This window comes from Micropterus salmoides, unplaced genomic scaffold, assembly GCF_014851395.1.
Source record: "Micropterus salmoides isolate LMB-PRFRI ecotype aquatic unplaced genomic scaffold, ASM1485139v1 Ms_hic_scaffold_11, whole genome shotgun sequence".
In the NCBI taxonomy this organism is placed as follows: Eukaryota; Metazoa; Chordata; class Actinopteri; order Centrarchiformes; family Centrarchidae; genus Micropterus; species Micropterus salmoides.
The window spans coordinates 3,218,183-3,241,807 of NW_024040152.1; the positions used below are offsets into that span (position 1 = coordinate 3,218,183).

General features: G+C 42.0%; 1 protein-coding gene across 1 annotated transcript; it reads right to left on the minus strand.

Annotated features, from left to right (window-relative positions):
- Nucleotides 1–10,097: 10,097 nt before the first annotated feature.
- On the minus strand, nt 10,098–18,515 carry nes (nestin). Its single transcript, XM_038710425.1, has 4 exons — nt 17,515–18,515; nt 16,078–16,202; nt 14,200–14,273; nt 10,098–13,537 (listed from the first exon to the last, which is right to left on the minus strand). The coding sequence occupies exons 1-4, from the start codon at nt 18,343–18,345 to the stop codon at nt 10,746–10,748; spliced, it is 3,822 nt and encodes a 1,273-aa protein (XP_038566353.1). The 5' UTR covers nt 18,346–18,515; the 3' UTR covers nt 10,098–10,745.
- Nucleotides 18,516–23,625: the final 5,110 nt, after the last annotated feature.

A 23,625-nucleotide genomic window follows, 5' to 3' on the forward strand; every position in this document is an offset into this window, starting at 1 on the left:
CGGCCCAGCGGGTGGTATCAGATGCAAACAACGTGCGTAACACGGAAAACATACAGCAATAAAACAAGACGTGTCGGTCTTTAAATATCCCTTTGAGTTTCTTAACATAAATTCACCACATGAAGGTTGTACAAGTAAGTTACAATAACAAGGTTATAGAACTATCTGCTGCCCAGACATACTAAAACCTCTTATGTGTCGCTTTGGTAGCGAGTAGATACGTCAGTCCTTTTAGGAAATCCAGTTTTCTCTTGGCTCGGTTCTGACGATGCCAGTAGTTTCAACGGGACGGCTGATTCTTCGGCGGCAGCAACAGGAATCAGTGAAGTTGACGTAGACTGAGAAGGTAGAACACGGAGGTGATCTTCTCTCACTTCATCATGGAGTTTATCAGTCTTCTTCTGCAGGCATGAAACGTTACCTTGTGTGTAACAGTTTCCTTAGGGATCCAAAATTGTGTTGGTAACACAAAGAAAAAAAAAAATAAAGGTAGAAAGAAGAAACAGAGTGCAGCTCATCTGGCAAGTGAAGTCTGTATTCAGGAACAAAGAAAGTTCAGCACTGAGAAAGTTGTGTCTCCTATCATCGCTTGTGCAGTTGTGGAAAGACAATGTGCTGGCTGCGCTCAGGTCTAATTGTACCTGAAGGGGGGGGGCGTGCTGGCTGCTTTACAGGGGCGACCTGCAAGATTATAAGCGCAGCCAATAGTGGCTCTGCTTGTCGGTCTGAGTCACTAGGTGTGAAACGGGCTTTGGCGCCTGTTTTATGGTCCTTTGTTTGAAATAACTCCAATTCAGGCTTTGGGAAATTCAACAGGCCGGGGTCAGGCCTGTAGGATGTTACAAGGTCCATTCTTTGTTCTACCAGACTGTGAGGCCCAACACTGACTAAAAATATAACAAAAACTACAAAGTCATAAAAATCACAACCATTTATACATATAATTCTATTTCCATCCCCTCTAACTGTACATGTGAGGTTGATTCACATAGAATGAATTAACCTGAGTGCAGGGTGATAAGCCTCAATGGGAGATTACTGCTAATAAATGTAAAGCAATAGTAAAGAGGTCCGCGATCAGAGTGTCAGTGCCCTGTCTGCTAATATGACACTGAAGCAGTAATCTGCTAGGATCTATCAGATATTTCAAGGCAGACAGGGATTTCCAGATGTTGTGTCCAATCTCTTGTGAAGAAGCACAAAGCAACAGGCAATGATGAGGACTTTAGACGCAGTTGTCAGCCAAAGAAACTTACTGCAGCAGATGAAAGACACTTTGTGCAGCTCAGAGCTGCAGAAAATGGTGTGACCCTGGTACATTCATCTACTGTCTTGAGAAGTCTGGTCAGAAGTGGCCCTCATGGAAGACTTGCAGCCTGAAAGACATACCTCAGACATGAAAACATGGCCAAGCAACTCAACTGTGTGTGAAAAAACAGGAACTGGGGTGCAAACAAATGGCAGCAGGTGCGGACTGATGAGTCAGAATTGGAGGATGAACTCTTCCTCTTCTGGCTATTACTAGACACTCCACTCCACGAGCACCCTCTTCAAAATGTCAAGATACTGTATTTCAGTATTCAATTCCATTTTATTTATATGGCACCACATCACAACAACAGTTATCTCATAGCGCTTTTCATAAAAGAGCAGGTCTAGACCGTACTCTATGATGCTATTTACAGAAGCCAAACAATTCCCACCAAGAGCAGCACTAGGCGACAGAGGCAAGGAAAAACTTCCTTTTAAGAGGCAGAAACCTCGAGCAGAACCATGGCTCAGGGTGGGCGGCCATCTGCCTCGACCGGTTGGGGTGAAGGAGAGAGAGGGAGAGAGAGAGAGAGAGGAACAGAGAGAAAAAGAGAGGGATGGAAGGAGAGAGAGGGGAGGGAGGCAGCCTACACAATATACACACAGAGGTACAGACAGTAATGGTGATGTTGCTATAGACTAAATGAAAAATGGTACAGATATTTATAGTAGTGTTAATGGTAACAATCGTAATGTTAATTATTATAATAACAATAATAACAATAGGACTAGTAACAATAGTTGTAGCAGAGGGTGTCGAGCAGGAACAGGGCAGCAGGTGACCCGCAACCACAGATCCAGACTCCACAGCTCCAGAGCCAGAAACACCTGCAGGAAGTGATAGGAGGAGAGAGGAGAGGGACGAGAAAGCACAAGACTACCGGAAAGGGGAGAAGTTGTGTTAGTAACATGCAATAATGGGATGAGGTTGCATACAGAGGGAGAGAAAGTAGAGGAGAGAGGAGCTCAGTGCATCATGGGAAATCCCCCAGCAGTCTAGGCCTATAGCAGCATAACTAAGGGATGGTTCAGGACTCACCTGAGCCAGCCCTAACTATAAGCTTTATCAAAGAGGAAAGTCTTAAGCCTACTCTTAAATGTGGAGATGGTGTCTGTCTCCTGAACCCAAACTGGAACCTGGTTCCACAGGAGAGGAGCTTGATAGCTGAACGCTCTGGCTCCTAGTCTACTTTTGGAGACTCTAGGAACCACAAGTAACCCTGCATTCTGGAAGCGCAGTGCTCTGGTGGGGTAGTAAGGTACTATGAGCTCTTTAAGATAAGATGGTGCCTGACCATTAAGAGCTTTGTAGGAAAGAAGAATGATTTTAAATTCTATTCTGGATTTTACTGGAAGCCATTGCAGAGAAGCTAAAACAGGAGAAATATGATCTCTTTTCCTGGTTCCTGTCGGAACACGTGCTGCAGCATTCTGAATCAGCTGAAGAGTCTTAATGGACTTTTTTGAGCAGCCTGATAATAAGGAATTGCAGTAATCCAGCCTAGAAGTAACAAATGCATGGACTAGTTTTTCTGCATCATTTTTAGACAGGATGTTCCTGATTTTTGCAATATTACGTAGGTGAAATTTGCTTAAAGTGAGACTTAAACGACATGTCCTGATCAAAGATAACTCCAAGATTCCTCACAGTGGTGCTGGAGGCCAGGGCGATGCCATTAAGGGAGACTATTTCTTTAGATAATGCGTCACGGAGGTGCTTAGGCCCCAGAACAATAACTTCAGTTTTATCTGAGTTTAACATTAGAAAATTACAGGTCATCCAGGTTTTAACATCCTGAAGGCACATTTGAAGTTTAGCTAACTGATTAGTTTCATCTGGCTTGATCGATAGATATAACTGAGTATCATCTGCAAAACAATGAAAGCTTATGGAATGTTTCCTGATAATATTGCTTAAAGGAAGCATATATAAAGTGAAGAGGATTGGTCCGAGGACAGATCCTTGAGGAACTCCATGACTAACTTTGGCGTGCATGGAGGACTCATCGTTAACATGTACAACCTGAAATCGATCTGATAAATAGGACTTAAACCAGCTTAGAGCGGTGCCTTTAATGCCAATGAAATGTTCCAGTCTCTGCAATAGGATCTGATGGTCAATGGTATCAAATGCAGCACTAAGATCTAATAAAACCAGTACAGAGACAAGTCCTTTGTCTGATGCAATAAGGAGGTCGTTAGTAATTTTCACCAGTGCTGTCTCTGTGCTATGATGAACTCTAAATCCTGACTGAAAATCCTCAAATAAACTATTGCTCTGTAGAAAGTCACACAGCTGTTTAGCAACTGCTTTCTCCAGAACCTTAGAGAGAAATGGATGGTTAGATATAGGTCTATAGTTGGCTAAAACATCCGGATCAAGTTTGGGCTTTTTCAGAAGATGTTTACTTACAGCTACTTTAAAGTATTGTGGTACATAGCCTGTTGATAAAGATAGATTGCTCATATCTAGAATAGAAGTACTAATCAAGGGTAAAACCTCTTTAAGCAACTTAGTCGGGATGGGGTCTAAGAGGCAGGTTGAGGGTTTAGATGAAGAAATTATTGAAGTTAGTTGGTAAAGATTGAGGGAAGCAAAACAGTCTAAACATACAGCTGTTTCTAAGGTTCCTGAGTTAAGAGATAAGTTGGTGCCAGTTGAGGGCAGGTCTTGGTGAATTTTATTTCTAATAGTTAGAATTTTATCATTAAAGAAGCTCATGAAGTCGTAACTACTGAGAGCTATGGGAATACTTGGCTCAGTAGAGCTGTGACTCTCTGTCAGCCTGGCTACAGTGCTGGAAAGAAACCTGGGGTTGTTCCTATTTTGCTCTATTAATGACGAGTAGTACGCTGCTCTGGCATTATGGTGGGCCTTCCTATAAGTTTTAAGACTATCTTGCCAAATTAAACGAGAATTTTCCACTTTGGTGGAACGCCAATTCCTCTCAAGTTTCCGTGATATTTGCTTTAATTTGCGAGTTTCAGTATTACACCATGGAGCTAACCGTCTTTGTTTTAGTATTTTCTTTTTTAGAGGGGCTACAGAGTCGAGTGTCATTCGCAGCGAGCCTGCAGCACTATCAACAAGATGATCGATTTGGGAGGGACTGAAACTAGCATAGGAGTCCTCTGTTACTTTGTGACTTGATAATGAATAAAGAGCTGATGGAATCGCATCCTTAAATTTAGCTACAGCACTATCAGACAGACATCTTGTATAGAAATTTTTGCCCAATGGCGTGAAGTTCAGCAATACAAACACAAAAGTTATCAAACAGTGGTCGGACAAAGAGGGATTCTGTGGGAACACCACTAAATGTTCAATTTCAATACCATACACCAAAACAAGGTCGAGGGTGTGGTTAAAACAGTGAGTCAGTTCATGAACACTCTGAGAGAAGCCAATGGAATCTAACGGAGAGATAAACGCAGTACTAAAGCTGTCATTCTCAACGTCCACATGAATATTAAAATCCCCTACAATAATAACTGTACGGACCAGGTGCTCGGTACACTATAACAAAAAGAATTGGTTGCAGTGATTTCCAACTTGGGTGTGAAAGACCAAGAACAAGGCTTTCAAATGAGTTCTAATTTCGTTTAGGTTTAGAGCTGATTAGTAGGCTAGAGTCGAAGATAGCTGCAACTCCACCTCCTCGGCCTGTGCCTCGAGGAATGTGAGTATTAATATGACTGGGAAGGGTGGATTAATTTATTCACATATTCTCCATCACACAGCCAGGTTTCAGTAAGACAAAATAAATCAATATCATAATCTGATATTAGTTCATTTACTAGTACACCTTTAGAAGAGACAGATCTGATGTTTAAGTCCACATTTAATTTTCCTATTCGTTTGTACTATTGCTCTTGTGGTTTTAATTTTTATGAGGTTTTTATGCACAGCTCCTCTTCTGTTTACCTTTCATTTAAATAACTTCAATGGTCGGGGGCAGACACCGTCACTATAGGATTTTCACTCCTGAAATGGAGGAGCAGAGAAGTATGTTAGACTGCGACTCTGCCTCCTGGTCTCAACTCTGGGTTGTCATGGATTTGGTCCACTAATAAACTTGGCCAGATTTCTAGAAATGAGAGCTGCTCCTTCCCAAGTGGGATGGATGCCGTCTCTCCGAATCAGACCAGATCTTCCCCAGAAGGTCTGCCAATGATCTACAAAGCCCACATCGTTTGCTGGACACCACCTCGACCAGCGGCGGAATGACGACATGCGGCTATACATGTCATCACTGGTCAGATTTGCCGGGGGTCCAGAGAAAACTACGGTGTCCGAAATTGTTTTTGCATATGTACACACCGACTCAACATTAATCTTAGTGACCTCTGATTGGCGTAACCGGGAGTCATTACCGCCGACGTGAATAACAATCTTACTGTATTTACGTTTATCCTTAGCCAGCAGTTTCAAATAAGACTCAATGTCGCCCGCTCTGGCCCCAGGGATGCACTTAACTATGGCCGCTGGCTTCGCTAACTTCACGTTTCTCAAAATGGAGCTGCCAATGATCAGAGTTGGTTTCTCAGCGGGTGTGTCGCTGAGTGGGGAAAATCTGTTAGAAACGTGAACAGGTTGATGGTGCCCCGTGGACTTTGAATGCTTACGACTATTCCTCCTTCGGACAGTCACCCAGCCACCCCTTCATGGCTGCTCAAGAAATCCCGGGGGACGGCTACCACAGGCTAACTCAGGCCATTCCACACCAACTACCGGGGACTTGCTAGCTACAGTACAGTCTGTACACTACACTTATTACATGTACCATTACCGCTAAAGGAGGCAGAGGAGTAACTGAACATCTGACACACCGAGCAGCAGAAAGTAGGAGAGCGAGAGGGAGAAGGAGAAGCCATCGCTAGCTGCTAAGCTAAAGTCACTAACGGCTAAGCTAAAGTACTGTAGCTTTAGCTACCAACATTTTTTAACAACTATGAGATTGAACAGCAGTCGCTAGAAGATGGAAAGAACTGTGAGTGCTTAGGCAAATTACTGTAAGAAAAAGTGTTTAGCAGACAGTTGGCTGCTGTAATCTAACAAATGTAACTGGTATTTAGCGAGAGCAGCACAACACGCTACCAACACACAAGCACCGGAAACGGAAATGAGTCGACACGCTTACCGCAGTACGTCAGCAACAGCCAATCCCAGCCAAACAATGTTGTATTAAATGTATTTAACTGTCAGATTGCTATGAAAGTGTTCCTAGGATGAAGACCCTTTGCTTTTGATGGCATCACATCCTTTCTTCTAGAGAAACAATTGGGACTAGTCTCAATCCTAGTAATACTCAACGCTCCGTAGTTGGGCGTTTCTGCAGGGCGTAAGACTTGTTACTCAGTGGCACCATGATAACTTGTGCTATTTTTTAACACCTTTGTGCATTATATGATATACTGGGGATCTAAAATGGGACAGCCCAGTGGAGACTCCTCGGTCCAGCTGTGCACCTCCTCCATTATACACATCACTGACATCAGGAGGAAATCAATGGAGACAGGATGACGGATGGCAGATGGTTATCAGAGCACGTGTGCACACACACTACCACAAAGAGCGAAAAGAGGTTTACGTTTGTCTTAATAGACTTCTACAAACACAGCTCCCCGTGTTAATCCGGTGGCCATTGGTCAAGACTGGACCACTCAAGCGTGATGATACCCAGCGTATCTTAAGTAAACTTTTGAGGTGTTTTTGGTGTCAGTGTTGCAGTTTGTTCGAAATTACAACATAATCTGTCCCATCAGAATCGACTCTAAAAAAACATGGATGCTGTTCCTCCTTTTTGAAAGCCAGGCAGAACAAAATGAAGTCTGGTTTGGTGCTTGTGTTCACATATTTCTACATGTAACTGGCCAAGAAATATGCTCTAACTGTGTAGATAAGTTACCTCAATCACAACAATACGTTATTAGCAGCTATGCCAGGATTTTTGGTAACCAGGGAGCTTGTTAGTGAAAACTTGGCTCATAGTAAACACGTGTTGTTGATGGTTGGTTTGACCCTCAGTTAAAGGATTTTACTGCGTTAGGTTGCCAAAGAATAAAATGATTCATGCAGCAATCAAAAAGATACACCCAGATCCCACCCCTAAAATGATTTCGTGGTAACCACTAATTTGTGCCAAACGTCTTAAACACTGTGCCAGACTTACTTTTAACCACACACACACTTGTATAGTTCAAGAATAGCTGAATCCCTTGATGCTCACAGGTCTCCGTTGTTTTATATGTAGCCTTACTAGTAAAAGCCAAACTCCTTTAATTAATCCTTAACTAAAACTTTAAAAGTTGCTTATCATGGGAACTGTTTGGTCTCTGTAAATAACATTATAATGTTTGGTCTAGACCTGTTCTATAAGACAAGTGCCCTGAGATAACTTCTGTTATGATTTCGCACTGTGTACATAAAATTGACTTGAATAGCTTTAAACACTAGTAGTAAAACCACATTGAGAAATGATTTTAAATCTGATTTCTTTTCTTTTTTTTGTTAACAGACTGAACACTTGCCTTCAATACACAAACTTAAAAGTCTTTCAAAGCCTTAAACAAAGCCTCACTCAAATCACTGCACAGGCACTTGGAACGTCTGTCTATTTGTTCAACACACATGTTAATATGTAGGCTATTCAGAACTGAAACAACATCAAGTATTTTATTACTACCAACAAATAGAGTTGGGAGAACCTATTGGTTCCAACTCCACTTACAGCTGTTTTGGAAATCATGAGAATGAGTCATTTTGTTCTTTCCTATTTGTTCCTGCTCTCCTCTCAAGGCGACTAGTGGATAGCTCTATTGATGGGAGAAAATAGGAAAATACCAGACAGCTGCTGTAATACCATTCCAGCACTCCGGCTTTCTCACATTGAATACCACCGTCTGCGGTTTCCTTCCTCACCAAATCTCTCATTGGGCAGATTTGGGCAGTGAGGAGGCAAACACCCGCTAAAACAGGCACCATTGTTCAGAAAGCTGACTATTGAATGACAAGGGGGGTGGAGGGAGAGTAGGGAGGGAGGAGAGGTGGTGAGGTCACACATTGTTCCCACTTTTCTACTTTTTCCTTGGGCGTCTCATGAGACGGCTGTTCGCTTGTAGAGGGCCTGCTTTAAGGTCAGAGAAGCTGGGATGTTGCCAAGTCCAGGCACACACACACAAACAAACAAACAAACAAACACACACACACACACACACACACACACACACACACACACACACACAAAGAAAGAAAACATAGAAAGATGTTGCTGGTGGAAGGTGGAAGGCAGAAGGCGGCAGCTGGTGGTTTCTTGAACTCATTTTGAGGATGCAACTGTATTCTGGAGAGGTTTATAGTTTTAGAGGCCTGCCTACAATAACAGAGATTCATGCTTTCAACAGCATAGTTACTGACCTCCTCCTGGTATTTGCTAGCAAAAAGGTATTGCATGATTAATTCCACATGAATCTATATTTACCCTGCTCAGTCTATAGTTTAATAATAATTCTAGAAAGAGAGCAAAATTTCATGCATAGAAAAATTTTGGTTGAATGAACTGATCCATTTAAAGCCAAATCAATATTCACTGATTATTAATTTATGTTTGGTAACTTAATTCTCCATATATGATTGCCTGCAGACATCCTTACTATTTTTGCATGTTCATCTGACCTGCTCTGCACTTACAGAAAGAATCTCTTGGTGATAAATTGTACTAATTGAACACTGTCTCTATTTTCTTTATAATTAGTATGGAATTACATTTTTCTTTCCAGGACACTTCTAGCAAATGATTAGGAAATGCTGGACTGTCTACCCTCATACACATTAGATCCCAAACACACACACACACACACACACACACACACACACACACACACACACACACACACACACACACACACACACACAACTCAACTTAATTGAACTAAACTGCTCATTTAATTTAAGTCATTTAATTTTGCTGGTTTGACTGGTTTCTGTTGATTTAATTTGTCTTTTTGTGTTAATAAGTGAAAATCACGTGACTTGATACAACCTGCTTTATTTGAAAAAATTGAATTGATGCTTGGTAGGGTTTTTTGTTTTGTTTATTTACTGGTGTATTTACAAGCTATCCAGGCTATTTCGACTGGTTAAGATCAAGATTATTCTCCTGTCTAGTGCCCAACCTTTAATTTGGATATTTAGTAACTAGTGTTGTAGTACTCGGTCTTGGTCTTGAGACCGGTCTTGAGACCAAATATTGATGGTCTTGGTCTTGTCTCGAACTCTACCGCATTTTTACTCGGTCTTGTCTTGGTCTCGGACATTGAGGACTCGGGATTATATTTCAAGACCATAACTTTGGGAATATCAATAAATTGCTTTGGCATTGTCAGTTTGACCAATCACAAAAGAGCTGTGGTGATGCCATCAATATCGTAGACTCCCATTTCCTTTTCAAGCTCACATGAGAAGTGGCATTTCTCTGTTAGCAATACTGTGAAGTTAACAACTAACTTCGAACACAAATACCTTAAACAGTTAGCTATAATGACTGGTTGTTGTGCAGATGGTATTAATCAAAATCCATCAAAAATGTTACAACCATTCTCTTATGATGAACCCTTTTTTCTAGCATGCCTAGGCACTGGCAGCGTTAAGACAGACAGGGGTAAAGTCTGAATAAAAATGAAATGTCCTTAATTATTTGTTTACATCTATTTTGGTTATGTCAGTGTGTGAGGTGCACTGCAAGCAAACAAGAAAGATGTTCAAACAATGAGACTCGGAGCATATAATGACTCTACAGTTTATTTTGGACTGTAAATATATCGCAGCAAAAACTTTATGGATGGACATACAAAGAGGTTATAAGCCTATCTGTTTAATACAGAGCAGCCAAATACAAACATGACAGTTTGCTTAGTCATATCTTTAACATAAAATTTGAAAACAACCATCTTTTCATTCTACAAATGTGTAAAACATGCAAAGATGAGTCACTTTTTGTGAGGTGAAATCGGATAACTCGCCAGCAGAAACACTAGCTGCTCTTCAGGGTTTACTTCCCTTCTGGTCTCATTGATCAGTCAGTAAAATCAGATGAGGCAGCAATCAATAAAATGCATTGACTTTCAAATGACCTTCTTTGTTCTGTCTTCATGCTGTTCCCTCATGCAGAAATACCCAACCCTCTTTCCATAACATGCACACTGAAAACTAAAAAGAGTTCAACAATTAGAACTGGAGAAAAAATTGTCAGTTTAAGGAAACAAGGCAAGAGCTGGGTATCTTTATGGATAGAATTGGCACACTGGTGGTTAGCGTCACAGATGTGCGCACCAAGGCACGGCTTTGGTTTTCATAGTAAATGCATTATGCAGAAAAAGTAATTTTCCTATAACACTGATCTAAAACTAGTTTAACTCAAACTTCTCAATACTTTCTATACCGGTTCCTCCCCAGATGACCAGGATTCCCCCTCAACATCAGACTCCTCCGAATGGACCAACTCCCCCTCATTTCTACACAACACCTGCTTCTCCTCCAAATGCATCTGCTCCTGCTCTTTCTTAATGGACAGGGCTTTAGATGAGTTAATATCCACTGTGGAGGTAATGTTAACCACATTCGGGTTTTCAAAATTCCCCCAAACCAGGTTATCAGTAAACCCTAGATTCAGATTTGTTTGCTCAGCTGCTTCATTGTGGGCATTATCCGGTTGATAGGTGGCACCGGTCTCCAAGGACGACACCCAGAAGTCATTCTTTACACCAGAGCTCAAGAAACCCTGGAGGCCGTTGTCTTTGCCATTTGTGTTTAATAGTTCTGTTGCGTCCTTCGCCACAAGGGTGTCGTTTTCGTCAAGCACGACGTTGGGGGAAATTCCGAGGGGCTCTTCTTTAGAAATCACAACGTCCTCATCAGAGCCTTCATTTTCATGGAGATAACTTTCAGCTGACTCGAGCACATTATCACATTGTTCATAGTCTTCATTCTGATCTCTGATTTCAAAGTCCTCACTTAGGTTCTCTAGGACTTCCCATTCAGTTGTTTTTGGAACTTCTGGCAATTCCTGACCGTCTGTAACATCCTCCATTACATGTTTTTGAGAAACACCGGATGCTTCCACAGGTACAACATATTTCACCTCAGTGGGGACTGCCACATCCTGCAGGTTTGCCTGATCTACTTCTACCTGGGACACAGAGTTAGGGTCGTTGTTGATTTCTTCCATATCAGGTGTTATGGTTGAGTGATCTTCTGTTACATCAGCATGTGTCACCATGGACACACAGTGTTCGTCCTCCTCCTCTCCTTTCTCTGGAGCAACTATGACTTCTTGATCTTTATGCTGGACCTCCTCATCAGCCACAGTGTCTGTTTGAGATTGAACTATATTGTCCTCCATTTTTGTTTTTCCAGCTTCTTCATGCTCGGCCATTTTATCGAAAGACTTGCCTTGCAGATGTAGCATCTCCTCGCTCTCACAGACCTGCTGCTGCGCAAAGTGAGCGCTGTAGCTGTCTGTGGCTAGGTTTTCTAATTCCTGTTCCACAAGTCTGTCTGTCTCTAACTCCTCATCGTAGTCCACATTTGTGGGTACCATGGGTTTGGTGAGTTCTTCCATTTCTTCACCTGAATGTCCCTCACTGAGTTTTCTGATTATTTCTTCTGTTGTGTCTGGATTGTTCACCAGTTTTGCGTGCTCACTTAAAGTCATGCCGTGGCCAGCACCCCTGTCATCAACATCAGTATGTCCCAGATCAAATTCCTCATCCAACTCTTTCCCTTCAACTTCTTCGCACAGATCTTCCATAGTTCCAAAGTTCTTTGACTTGCCTTCGCTCCACGGCCCAGTTCCTGTCTCTCCAGTCTTCTTGTCCTGTTCACCTTCACTAGACTCACTCTCATCCATGTGTGACACTTGAGTATTGGCTTCCGCCTCATCGCTCTTGTATCGAATCAGAGGACGAGTGTCTGCAATAGTGTTATCCTGAGCGTAGCTGTCGCTCTCTAGCTCGGTCCTCCATGACACAGAGACATTTTGAGAATCTTCCTCTTCATCGTCGTCTTCTTCATTGTCAGGTAGCAATGCGTGCTCTTGGTCTAACGCAGCACACTGTCCATCATCGTCTACTTGTGTGTCCATTATTGAAGAGGCCACATTGTCATCTTGCTGTACATCCGTGGCAACATCCTGCCTAATTTCTTTCTTTTCATGCTTTTGTTCTTGTGCTGATATGTCTTCCTCTGGTTCAGCGTGCTGATGTTTTTCTTCATCCTTTTTTATGCCATCATCTGTCTTCAGATCAACCTTCCTTTCTATTACGCTATCCCATGTATCCATCTCTTCTCCATCAGGGTACAACATATCCTCAACTGCCATCTCATTTGTTCCTGTTACAGAACAGCTTATTTCTTGCCTTATCTCAGCTGCATCCTCCTCTAAGATGTTTTCATCTTGGCTGAAGTCTGTGTTAAACACACTTTCTTCAGGCTCACATTCAGAGACTGAACAGCTTGTCCTGGGTTCAAAGTTTGGTTCAAGTAGCGCCTCAGTTTCAGAATCTGAGGTTTTCCCTTGCACATACTCTGCTTCTTTGCTTATACAGGCTTTCTCTACCAATGCATCAGTCGGAGCAGGTGGGTCTTGCATATCTTCTTTATCAGCAGGTATTTCAAAAGGCTCATCTTTATCTGAGTCATCTGAGAAACCACTGCGCTCCTCTGTCATTTTGACATGGTATGGTGTAAGGTTGGGTGTGGTAAACTGATGCTGACTAACTTCTTCATTGAATGGTGGCTCAGGGCTGAGGCCAGACTCAACCTGATAACTGACAACTGACTCAACAACTGGTCCTTCCTCAGGAGGTTCAACACCAACATCTTCTTTGCCCCCTGATGTTATTTCAGTAAGAGCCTCCTGCTTATTAGGAGATGACAGAGGCTCAGCACAGGCTGCTTTCTCATCAACTTCCTGAGCTCTGAAATTTTCAATGGCTTCATCCTGCAGTATTTTTGGATAAGGGGTTTCCCATGTTGCTGACTTTGTGTCTTCATTTGCATGTTTCGTGGAAATCTTTGTTGTTTTAGTGAGGGTTACCGGTTTTGCAGTTATCACTGTTGGCCCTGTTCCTGTTATGCTGCGGACAGATGACTGATAAATGGTCTTGGGGCTAGCAGACAGCTGGGTCTGGTAATTCTTTTTAACCCCTTGAGGACTGAAAACTGCATCTGTGGAGGACAAGAGCAGAGCTCATGAATACACAATTAACTTACCTACTGTAATGATGACTTGCATTGATGTCTCTTGAATACATTGAGTTGAAAATTAAACAAACATTTCTATTTAACAATTCTGCCAAATAAATCTGTTTCCTACGATATTTGATTTGACAGCAGTGACTAGTATTTTAGTAATTTGTATCTTAACGTAACAGAGATACTGTGGAGAACCTGCCTCCCCAAAGCCTCATTAAAACGTGTGTTCTTAATGGAGGTTGGACACTAATGGAGAGATATTGATCGAAATTTCCTTCCACCCTTGTCTAAGTTACCGGAAAGCAAAGCCATATGGCTCAATAATCTTTGGGGGGCTGTTTTAGGTGGCTTGCATTACAGGACCCAGAGTGCCTACTTCAGCTCCCTTAGCCAAGACCCCCACCCACCCTGCCCAGTTAGACTAATGCTATTACAAATTGTATCAAACATGTCCCCCCACTCTGAGGGGCTTTTAGTTAGACTAGGTGAAATTCTACTCTTACAAAGGGGGAGGATTAATGTAGCAAGGAGAATGGAGATAAATAAGAGGATTTATGAGACATATTGAGGTTTCACAAACTGCAGCAGTGAAGTCACTGACCCGGCACTGGTTTGTTGATATTGTTTACCTTTACCTGTGATGAAAATGTTTCTTGGCTGATGTAAGAAAGAGTTGTCTCCCCTGATGCTTTCACTGTCCAGCAAAGCTCTATAGACACGAACAACAAGAGAAGGAGGTTACATCTCACACACATGTGAATATTGGGATGTTTAAAATTACAATGTGCCATAAACTGGTGAATTCTGACATGATGCTGCACACAGAGCGGCGGTGGGAAGAGGAGTGAAGGGCAGCTTTTGTTGCTTTTGAGCAGCAGGAACAGAGTGAGGTCTGTTGTTATGGTAATGAAGGAAAGGGCCTGCCATTGAGGAGCCATCTGCAGCGCACAAACCTCTGCCATCAATACCCCCCCCCCTTCGTTCCCCCCCTGTTCCCCAGACATTTATGCACACCGACACACATAATGACATCAGATATTGTGAGGAGCCCATGCAGCACTAATACCACAGTCTCCATTCACACACGTGGACCACACCAGTCTGCATTCCAACACATATTCTCAAAATTACCTGCATGTCTAGCATTTCAATGCATGTATGTATCTGTTTCTTTGTGATGAAGATCCTGTTTGATTAAAATATCAGATTTCATGTGCAGTGAATGACATTGAAATTTGTCCTCTAGTTTTTCCTCCCCACTCCCCTCTGCTGCTATTCTAGAGTCCCATAGCTCATAAATCTGTAGCTTCTCACTGAAGGGTGAGGGTCAATATTTTGAGGAGGGGGGGAGAAGGTGAAAGGAGACACCCCTGTAGAGCTTCATAATGGATAAGTTACTCTGGCCAAGACGACCGAGGCTGCTGTTTCAATGAGATGACCTTTAGTTCAGACAGCTCCACATGCTCTGGACTGCTCTTAATTTCTCAGCTTCTCTCACCGATGGAACAGTAATTGCCTACACTGTTACTGAGCAGCAGCATTAGAATGCATTTAACTAATCCCCTAAATCAGTGCTGACATAGTAGTGGTGACTGCTCAGTTGGATGCTTTTGGGGTTTTACCCATTAATTTGACACTTGTGATGGCATATTTTGTAACCAGTATAGACAACAAAAACTGATCAACCAGATCTCATCTTGAGGCACGGGTACTTTATTCAACTTCTATTTTAATTCAAATGTCTGATTCTAACATAATTTCCGTGAAAGGAAACTGGCAAGTCGGTTCCCATCATGCTATCACTGAGGCGGCTTTCAACAAACATCAAAAATATCTGGTGCACTTAACTTTTAACATGTTGAAATCAACATTCAATGCAACATTTATCCCATGCCTGGTAAGTTCTTTGACCATCCACCCTGGTGAAGTTGGAATGCTTTTACATTAAAGTTTGAAGCCAAAGCGTCTCCTTTTTCACAGCAATGTGACTGACATTTCATAAAAACCATCCTACTATGAAGAGCTGTTTCATTTTAAATGGCAATGATCAAAACAACAGGCCTATTATAATGGCTTATAATCACAATACATTTGACGTAAATGCTAGAAGAACAGGATAAAAAGCTGACATGTCAGGTCAAACTTTGGCCTCCATAGGGCAATTTGACTTTGGAATTATGCTGCATGTGTTGATGTTGCTGAGTGTGTTTAAAAGGTAATGAGTGCACTTTGGTACAAATTGTTTCTTGTCAGCTGTGCATAAAACTCTAAACTGAGGCTGTTCATGATGTAGAGAATAAATGCAACATCATTTATTCCTCGTTTGTATAACATAGCTTTTGTATTTTACAGTATATTTCAATTAGATATGTTTCAGAGATATAATTGTTGCAATATAGTGGGTATCACAAAATCACTTGAATCACTGGTGATACTGCTCAGGTATGAAAACAGTATTAATGTTATCTCAGTCCTCGGTTTTCTTTATAAAAGCAGCTGACAGTGCAGTGTACCTGTAAGTTGCCACCTCCAGCCCCAGAGACATCTTCAGCTGCAGCAGGCGTCGGTTCTCCAGGAGGAGACTATCAATCTGCTGGCCCAGCTCCTCTTTCTCCACCTCAAGGCCCTCCAAGTGCCCCTGCCAAAACAGGAAGTGAAATAGGCAAAGGTGGTGAAAAAAGGTATGAGAAAGCATTCTCACATGGAAGGGTAAAAAACAACATTCTCTGCGCTGTCGTTAGTCATATTCTGTGCGTTGATCAAATGTTAAGGTCTTTATTCTAACTATACTGATGTAAAGACGGGTTTTGCTGAAAATAACAATAATGCTGTTGTAATACAGTTGAACCAGTTAATACTTTCATTTTGACATGTCACATTGTTTTGTTAGTAGCCTGCAAACTTTTACAGTCGATGTAACCTTGTTGCTACTCGCCCAGGACCACAGCGGGCGAAAGCAGCATTGTCCAAAAAAGTGCTTACTAAGGGTGCTTCACCCCTCAGACTTCACTGTGACCCAGAACTAATCCCAACAGCCCCCAACCTATAATTATGTAGTCCCCCAGTCTCTTTCAGACCCAAATGTTTTCATTCCATCAGAATATTAAATGAGCATACAGAGGGAGGAGAGCCTCTGAGGGAAGAACTCACAAAAGCTCTGGAATATTACGGCCTTGAATATTCACATGGAAATGAGATTATAAAAACAATTCAACATATCATGTAGTCATTAAAGTGAGAATGAAAAGATCTGGTGATTAATTATTTGATCTTTAAATAACTGACCAGCCATGTAACTGACATGCAATTGCACAATAGTAAAGTAAGTTCTCTCACTGACTGAAGTCGTGCAGATGCTGATTATCAACTGTTCACATTCCCCTGTGGTTTGTCACTTGATAACTTGTCTATTTGCAGCATGTTAAGCTATGACAAAGACATCATACACTGTGAGAGATTGCACGTTTCATGGGCAACAGTTGATGACCTTGTGATGATTGTTTTCACATGACAGAAGTTCCCCAATTTAAAAAGCAATTATTGAAATGGACCTTTCTAATGAGCAGAAAAGTGTAAAATCTATCTGCTCTATGATAGTATATATTGATCAACTTACACTATGATGATATAGATGTATATACGTGACGTTTATGCTAATGCTAAAATGATTATTTCATTGATTAGTCGACTTACAAAAAAGGAATCAGTGGTGAGAATAAATTTTTTAGCCACTTAAGAAATGAGAACTAGAATGACTTTTTTTTCTGATCAGTTGTGACGTACATTTGTAATTTATAAGTAAATAGTTAACCTATTCATGTAAAAGACGATCAAAAATGAAAATATTTCTTAGTTACAGCCTTTGTTAACTGCCAAAGACAAAGCGGGGCCCACGCTTTATAAAAATGCTTACAGGTACAATGAAAAGGATCTGTATGTTCTGCTCTCACCTGGAGCTGCTGGATCTCCTGACTGTATTTGACTGCCTGTTGGGCTGCAGTCTTCTCCAGATGCTGCCTGACATCATGAGCTGAGGCGATTTCATTCTTTAGGGTTTGGAGCTTCAGCTGGCTCTCGGTCTTCTCCTGGCCCACTTGGGTTAAACGGCTCCTGGCCTGGTTAAGTGACTCCTCTAGCCGAGCTAACTGGCCCTCATAGGCCTCTGCTGCCTCCTGCCGTGCCCTGGTGGCCCTCTCAGAGTACTCCTGTCCCAGCTGTAGAAGGTCTGGTGTCTGGTTGCCCCTTTGAGCCAGTGTGGGTGACATTGTGGCTCTGGAATGAGTCAAAGTGGCCTCCAAGTGGGCCACATCCTGCTGATGGGTTTGAATTAGGAGCCTCATCTCATGCTCCAGCTGACTGACCTTCTCCCTCAGCCAGATCTGTGCCCTCTGTTCCTCCTCCAGCTCCTTCCTGCTTTGGTCCAGTTTTGTCTTGGCTTTTACCTGGTCCCGAGCCTCCCTCTGCCTCTGCAGGTCCAGGGCTTGGACCTCCTCGGTCAGCTTGCCGACCTCCAGCTCTGCATGGACCCTGTCCCTCCAGGCTACATCCACCTCCAGCCTCGCCTTCCGCAGCTCTTCCTCCAGACCCTTCCTTCGTATCGAGGCTCCCTGATTGCTGCGTCTCAGACCGTGGAGCTCTTTTGCAAGCAGTGCATTTTCCTCTTCCAGGAGTTTGACCCGGCTCAGGTAGGTCTCCAGGCGTCTGTTCAGGTTCAGCATCTGGTGCTTCTCCTCACCCAGGTGGCTGTGATGAAAGGTTCTATGCAGACTGTGGAGCTCCATGTCTGTGGTAGAAAATAAAGAGATTTAGCAAAGCAAGGCGTCACTCAGAGGTAAAGTGATTATGATTTGGCAGCACACTGTATCCCCGTGTCCAGGCCTGAGTCAGTGTGTGCGGGGCTTTTCTCTGTGAGTGAGGCTCCTGTGGGGCTCTGGTAGTGTGACTGCCAGCAAGAGGCTTCCCTTTCATACTAAAGTTAATGAAGGGGCTGGGCACATGGGGAGGAGGGATGGAGAGGGAGGAGACTGAAGGCTGGAGAGGGAGGGGAGAGGAGATGAGGGTTGGAGTAGGAACACTGGAAGAGATGGGAAAGGGCAGATGAGGGCAGTGATGTCATTTCTAAGGTTAACTCTTTCACCACTGGCCCTTTTTCCAGTTCTGGAAAAACCTCTCCTGGACATCAGCTGAAGGATTTTACATACACAAATTCAAATGTCACACAGTTTGATTGACATTATACCACTGCAACTCTGAAATAAGAAGTAATGAATAGGATAGAAACCACTAAACCAAGGCGCCCTGGTGGCCTAAAGGTTTAAGATACAAGTACGATGTTGCATTTCATCTCTATTGTTGCAATCCCATAAACACAGAGCTGAAAAAACTGAAACCTACACATACTGATCTATAGGTCAGTATGATTGGTGCTTGAGGTTCAGGCAAAGGCAGCAGAGTAAATCTAACCATCTAATTAAGGAATTTAACACACTAACCAATTACACAACAAAGTTTCTAACATCATATTTCTGACCGTCTGGTCATAGAAAAATATGAAAAATATGTTATATGATGGGAAAGAAAGAGACTAGTAATGGTTTTGGTCATGAAGGTAAACCCAGCCACACTCAGAAGTCCTTCTAAATTAATTTCACCTGTGCTCCAGTGCAAATTTGGAAACTGCATCAATGAAAATCAGTTAACAATTAAACCAAATAATGCGATGTGAACTCCCTAAGACTGCCAAAACATTTTTAACAGCAAACCCCTCAGCAGACTGGGCACAATCCACAGTATCTGCAAAGTAAAGGGAATGAAATCTTCATTAAAAGTCTCAGACTTTACAGACCTTGCACTGTACTCAGTGATGCCATCTAGTGGGCATCTTGCAACACTGCAACAGCCTTTCATTATGCAGTACAATCTGCTCTAGTATTACAGTTTTTTCAATTGCTAAGATGCAATGGTCAGAACTGAAGCCACGTTTTTAAAACTCTTCACACAGTCTGCATTACCAACATGCATCCTGTCCAAACAGTTAATCTCACCTCCAAAAGTCACTCAACCTCCTTGTTCAACCTCCACATCATCTAGTCACGTGTGCACATCATATGTAAAAGCAATTTCTCAGTCTTTTGAGAAATTGTAAATTGCACATGCTTTGACACATTTATCTAAATTATTATGTACAATTGTCTTCTGTTTCCTACATTATCAATTGCTTATTGTGTGTCAGGCTTTTTTGTAAATGTGTCCTACAGTAAATTTATGAAGATATCTATTGTGCTGTGAATATGAATCTGTGTTAACATATTTTCACTTCATTGACTGTACTATAGTATATGTAACAAGAATGAATCAGAAATGCATTCAGTAATTTACTTGTTTAAAATTAAGTTACACTCAGCTTGCAGTTTTACAGTAAAACCACATTCAAAACACTACACACATAAACGTAAACATAAAATGTACAAAAATGTTCTGCTAAGATTTTCTATATATATCTACGAAGCTACTGCAAAACTGCAGGATATTTGCAATCATTCTGTTTTGAATGTGTTTTTAACAGTTTTGGACTTGTGACACTGCAGATATACAGTGTATTGCAGCTGGTGAAGTAGTAATGAGAAAAGAGTTTATGGATTTTGGAGAAAATGGTCATCGAATGCATTTTGTGTGAAAGCAATGAAAAATGATTCACTGTTTGGTCCACATACACTTCTGTTTCACTAACTGTGTGAAGAGTTTTGACAATGTGACTTCAGTTTTGACCAATGCAGGTTAGCAGTTGAAGAAAACTGTAATCTAACCCAACTTAAAATGAAATATTCATATTGTCACATTTTCCTAGTTCAGCCAGCTCTTTCACATAGTGCAGATCATCATCAGCAACACCTACAGTATATTAAGGAACTGATTATTTCAGGTAAGAGGACAAAGATATAATACAGAGTTCAGGATTTACATATTTTACTCGCAAAATTGAAAATTAAAATCATTATTTGTAACTTTATACAGGAAAATGAGCAAAGATCAGGGAAGGGTCCCCCCCAAAAAATCCAGATAATGAACTCTGAACTGTACGTGTTCACTAAGAGGAAATATTGGCCTATAAGTAGACTAGATGAAAAATCCCAAGGTCTCCAGAATCATCACCTGGAGATCATGAATATTCATTTTAGTAGCATTGGGGACGACCGAGATATCTTTCCCTGGACCAGGATGGACGGTGGATTTTCTTCCTTATGGTCTTCATTTTGGTAAACAAAAATAATTGGCAACGTCAGACTTTGATATGTTGCAGACACTAATTGCCACACAGAGAAGTTCAGTCAGTCAAGCTTGAAAACGATTCTATCACCACTGTGGGTGAGTTGATTCAGTTATTTTGGAGACAGCATAGATTGTTTTCTGACACTACAGCATGCAAATACCCAAGGTTAAAGATTAGTGAACCTCTTACTGTATGCACATTGTTTGTTATCTTTTATAAATTGTTAATACAAGAGCACACCGTATACGGTTTAAAGTTCATATCCAGCCACTAAAAGATACAAATTTCTTGTTCATTCCAAAGCTGTGAGTGACAGACTCAGGGGAAACAACCAGTTCTCTTAAGAGGATGCTCTGTGGTTTAATGATAACAGTAATAAAACTGACACAAGTCAGACAGAACACAACAGAAGGACTGTAGCGATGGCGGAGGAGGAGGTCAACTACGCTTCAGTTGTGATCAAAAATAACAACCATTCCACCTGAAGGTAGGTTTATTTATTTTATTTTGTCTTTATCTTTGTTTACTCATTTCTACACATGGTGCTTGAGGGTGTTATGAACCAGCACCATGTTCAGATCTGCCTGGGCCATAACACGGGTCAGCTTCTATGTGGCTGATCTGTATGTGATCATCCTCATATGCAGCGGTGATTTCTTTCACTGGCATTTTCTTCAATATTACTAGATAGTGAATATATTGGAAATTTATACTGAATATGAAATAATAAATCCCCCTTTGGGTAAAAATAAGATGATGCATCCAGAGGAGGAATCAGCAGTATAACATTTTGGAGATGGTTTTTATTTAAGCTGAGGTTGATTGTGGACTGTTGGCTATAAATGTTAAACAGATTGAACTGAAAAGATTCTGTCATCTGCATTAAGAATTTTACATTCAAATTTGAATCTTCTTTCCAAATGTAATCCACTGGCCCTTTTCAGTTATATGTCACTGATGTTTAACTGCAGTTACCATTTCCTAAACTCAGAGTGTTTGTTTAAAAATGTAAAATGACGTAATGTTGGAATTATCAGATAACTAACATTACATTCTTAGAAGGATGGAGTTCTGTATCGAATTGTCTAATCTGCTGTTCCAAAATATGTAAATGTCATATTGAACATATTGGATATAAACAGATGGGTTTTAGTTTGGTATTTTCTATTTATGTAACCGACACTGGAGGTTCCACCCTAAAATGCAGAGTTTCCCCTTTCATATATGGAAGAGGATTAGGGACTTCTGAGAATAAAATCACATGTGGCCCTAATCCTCCTCCGTACGTCTACGATCCGCTAAGTGTGGGAGAGTTGGTTCATCTTGTGTTTTAGCTGCCCTGTGAGGTTCTACAGAATACAGTTCTTGGAAAAACACTGAATTACTTATTATTCTAAAAGAAGATTCTGGAACAAAAGCAAACATCACCGGGTTTCATTTCAAATAGTGAAAAAAGCCTTTAAAATGTGAGAACTTAAAGTTATTAACCACAAAATTGTGTTCTTCAACCTTTCAGCTAAAAAGGAGGAGGAAGCTGTGTACAATGAAGTCAAGGTGCGAAGGGAAACAACTGCTGAGACAAATAGTAAGTAATACTGCCATTACTGCTACAAATACTACCTCAGATTTATCGTTATTACAACCATTAAAAGGGAACTAAAGGGGAGTCATGAGAAGTACTGCTCAGCCTGTGAAAACAGTAGGAGCTTTGTTAATAACCTGATGATGCCTTCAGTTCCCCTTCGAGGGAACTCGAACTGCATCAGTTACGACACTATGGGAATGCCTCTAGGCGTAGCAGGTCTGTACGTGAATGAAATCACTCCAATCCTATTGGCTTGTTGCTAGAACGGTAAGGTGTGACGGAATAACCGGAGGAGTATAAAGCACACCTGTACACACTCATCATTAGCTTTTTTTCTATTCAGCAGGCGCTCTGTATGTTGTTTGAAGAAAGCTCCAGTCCTACAAGCAGTGTGTCTTACCTGAAGAAGAAGTCTACCAGCATGTCCGGCAACCAGATGTACAGAAGGTGTGTTTTTTTCTTGCCCTCGGTACATCACGAATGGAGATTCTCATGAGATGTGTGTCTCATGTTTGGGGATGGAGCACGCTCGGGCAGCTCATGAGGGGGCTGCCTGCGCCCGTTGCGAAGCCCTTTCCGTGCGGGTACTGAGGTCCCGCATGGCTCTCTTTTCCTTCTCTTTTTCTCCCTGTGGTGTGGGCCCGGCGGCCGCTGAGGCGGCCCGGCGGCTTCACTCATGGGGTTCACAGCGTGATCTGTCGGAGGATTTCGGGACGGCTGAGGTTTTTTCCCGACCTTCATCCGCTGGTTCCAATGCTTCCTTTCCCTGTTCAGGAGCCCGTTTCTTGGCTTCTCCTTGTGGTTTGGATCCGGAGACGCTGCAGCATTCCGACTCCGAGGAGGTGGACGTGCTCAGCGTAGTGGACGATGACTTACGGGTGTCGGGGCAACGTCATCAGGCGGTGCCCGACTAAGACGAGCTGCTGGAGGTGGTGACTAGAGCCGTGGCTAAGCTCAACATCAACTGGCCACAGGAAGAGCAGACACCACAGGCTAGTGGTAAGCTTGATGAAAGGTTTCTTAAGCACCACGCGCCACCTCCACGCCGGTCTCTGCCATTTTTTCCTGATTTACATGATGAACTGAGTAAATCATGGGCAGACCCTTCTCTACACGGCTTTCCACACCCCGATCACTGAACTACAGTAATGTGATGGGGGTTAGGGACCGTGGTTATGGGAGGATGCCTCGGGTAGAGGATGCGCT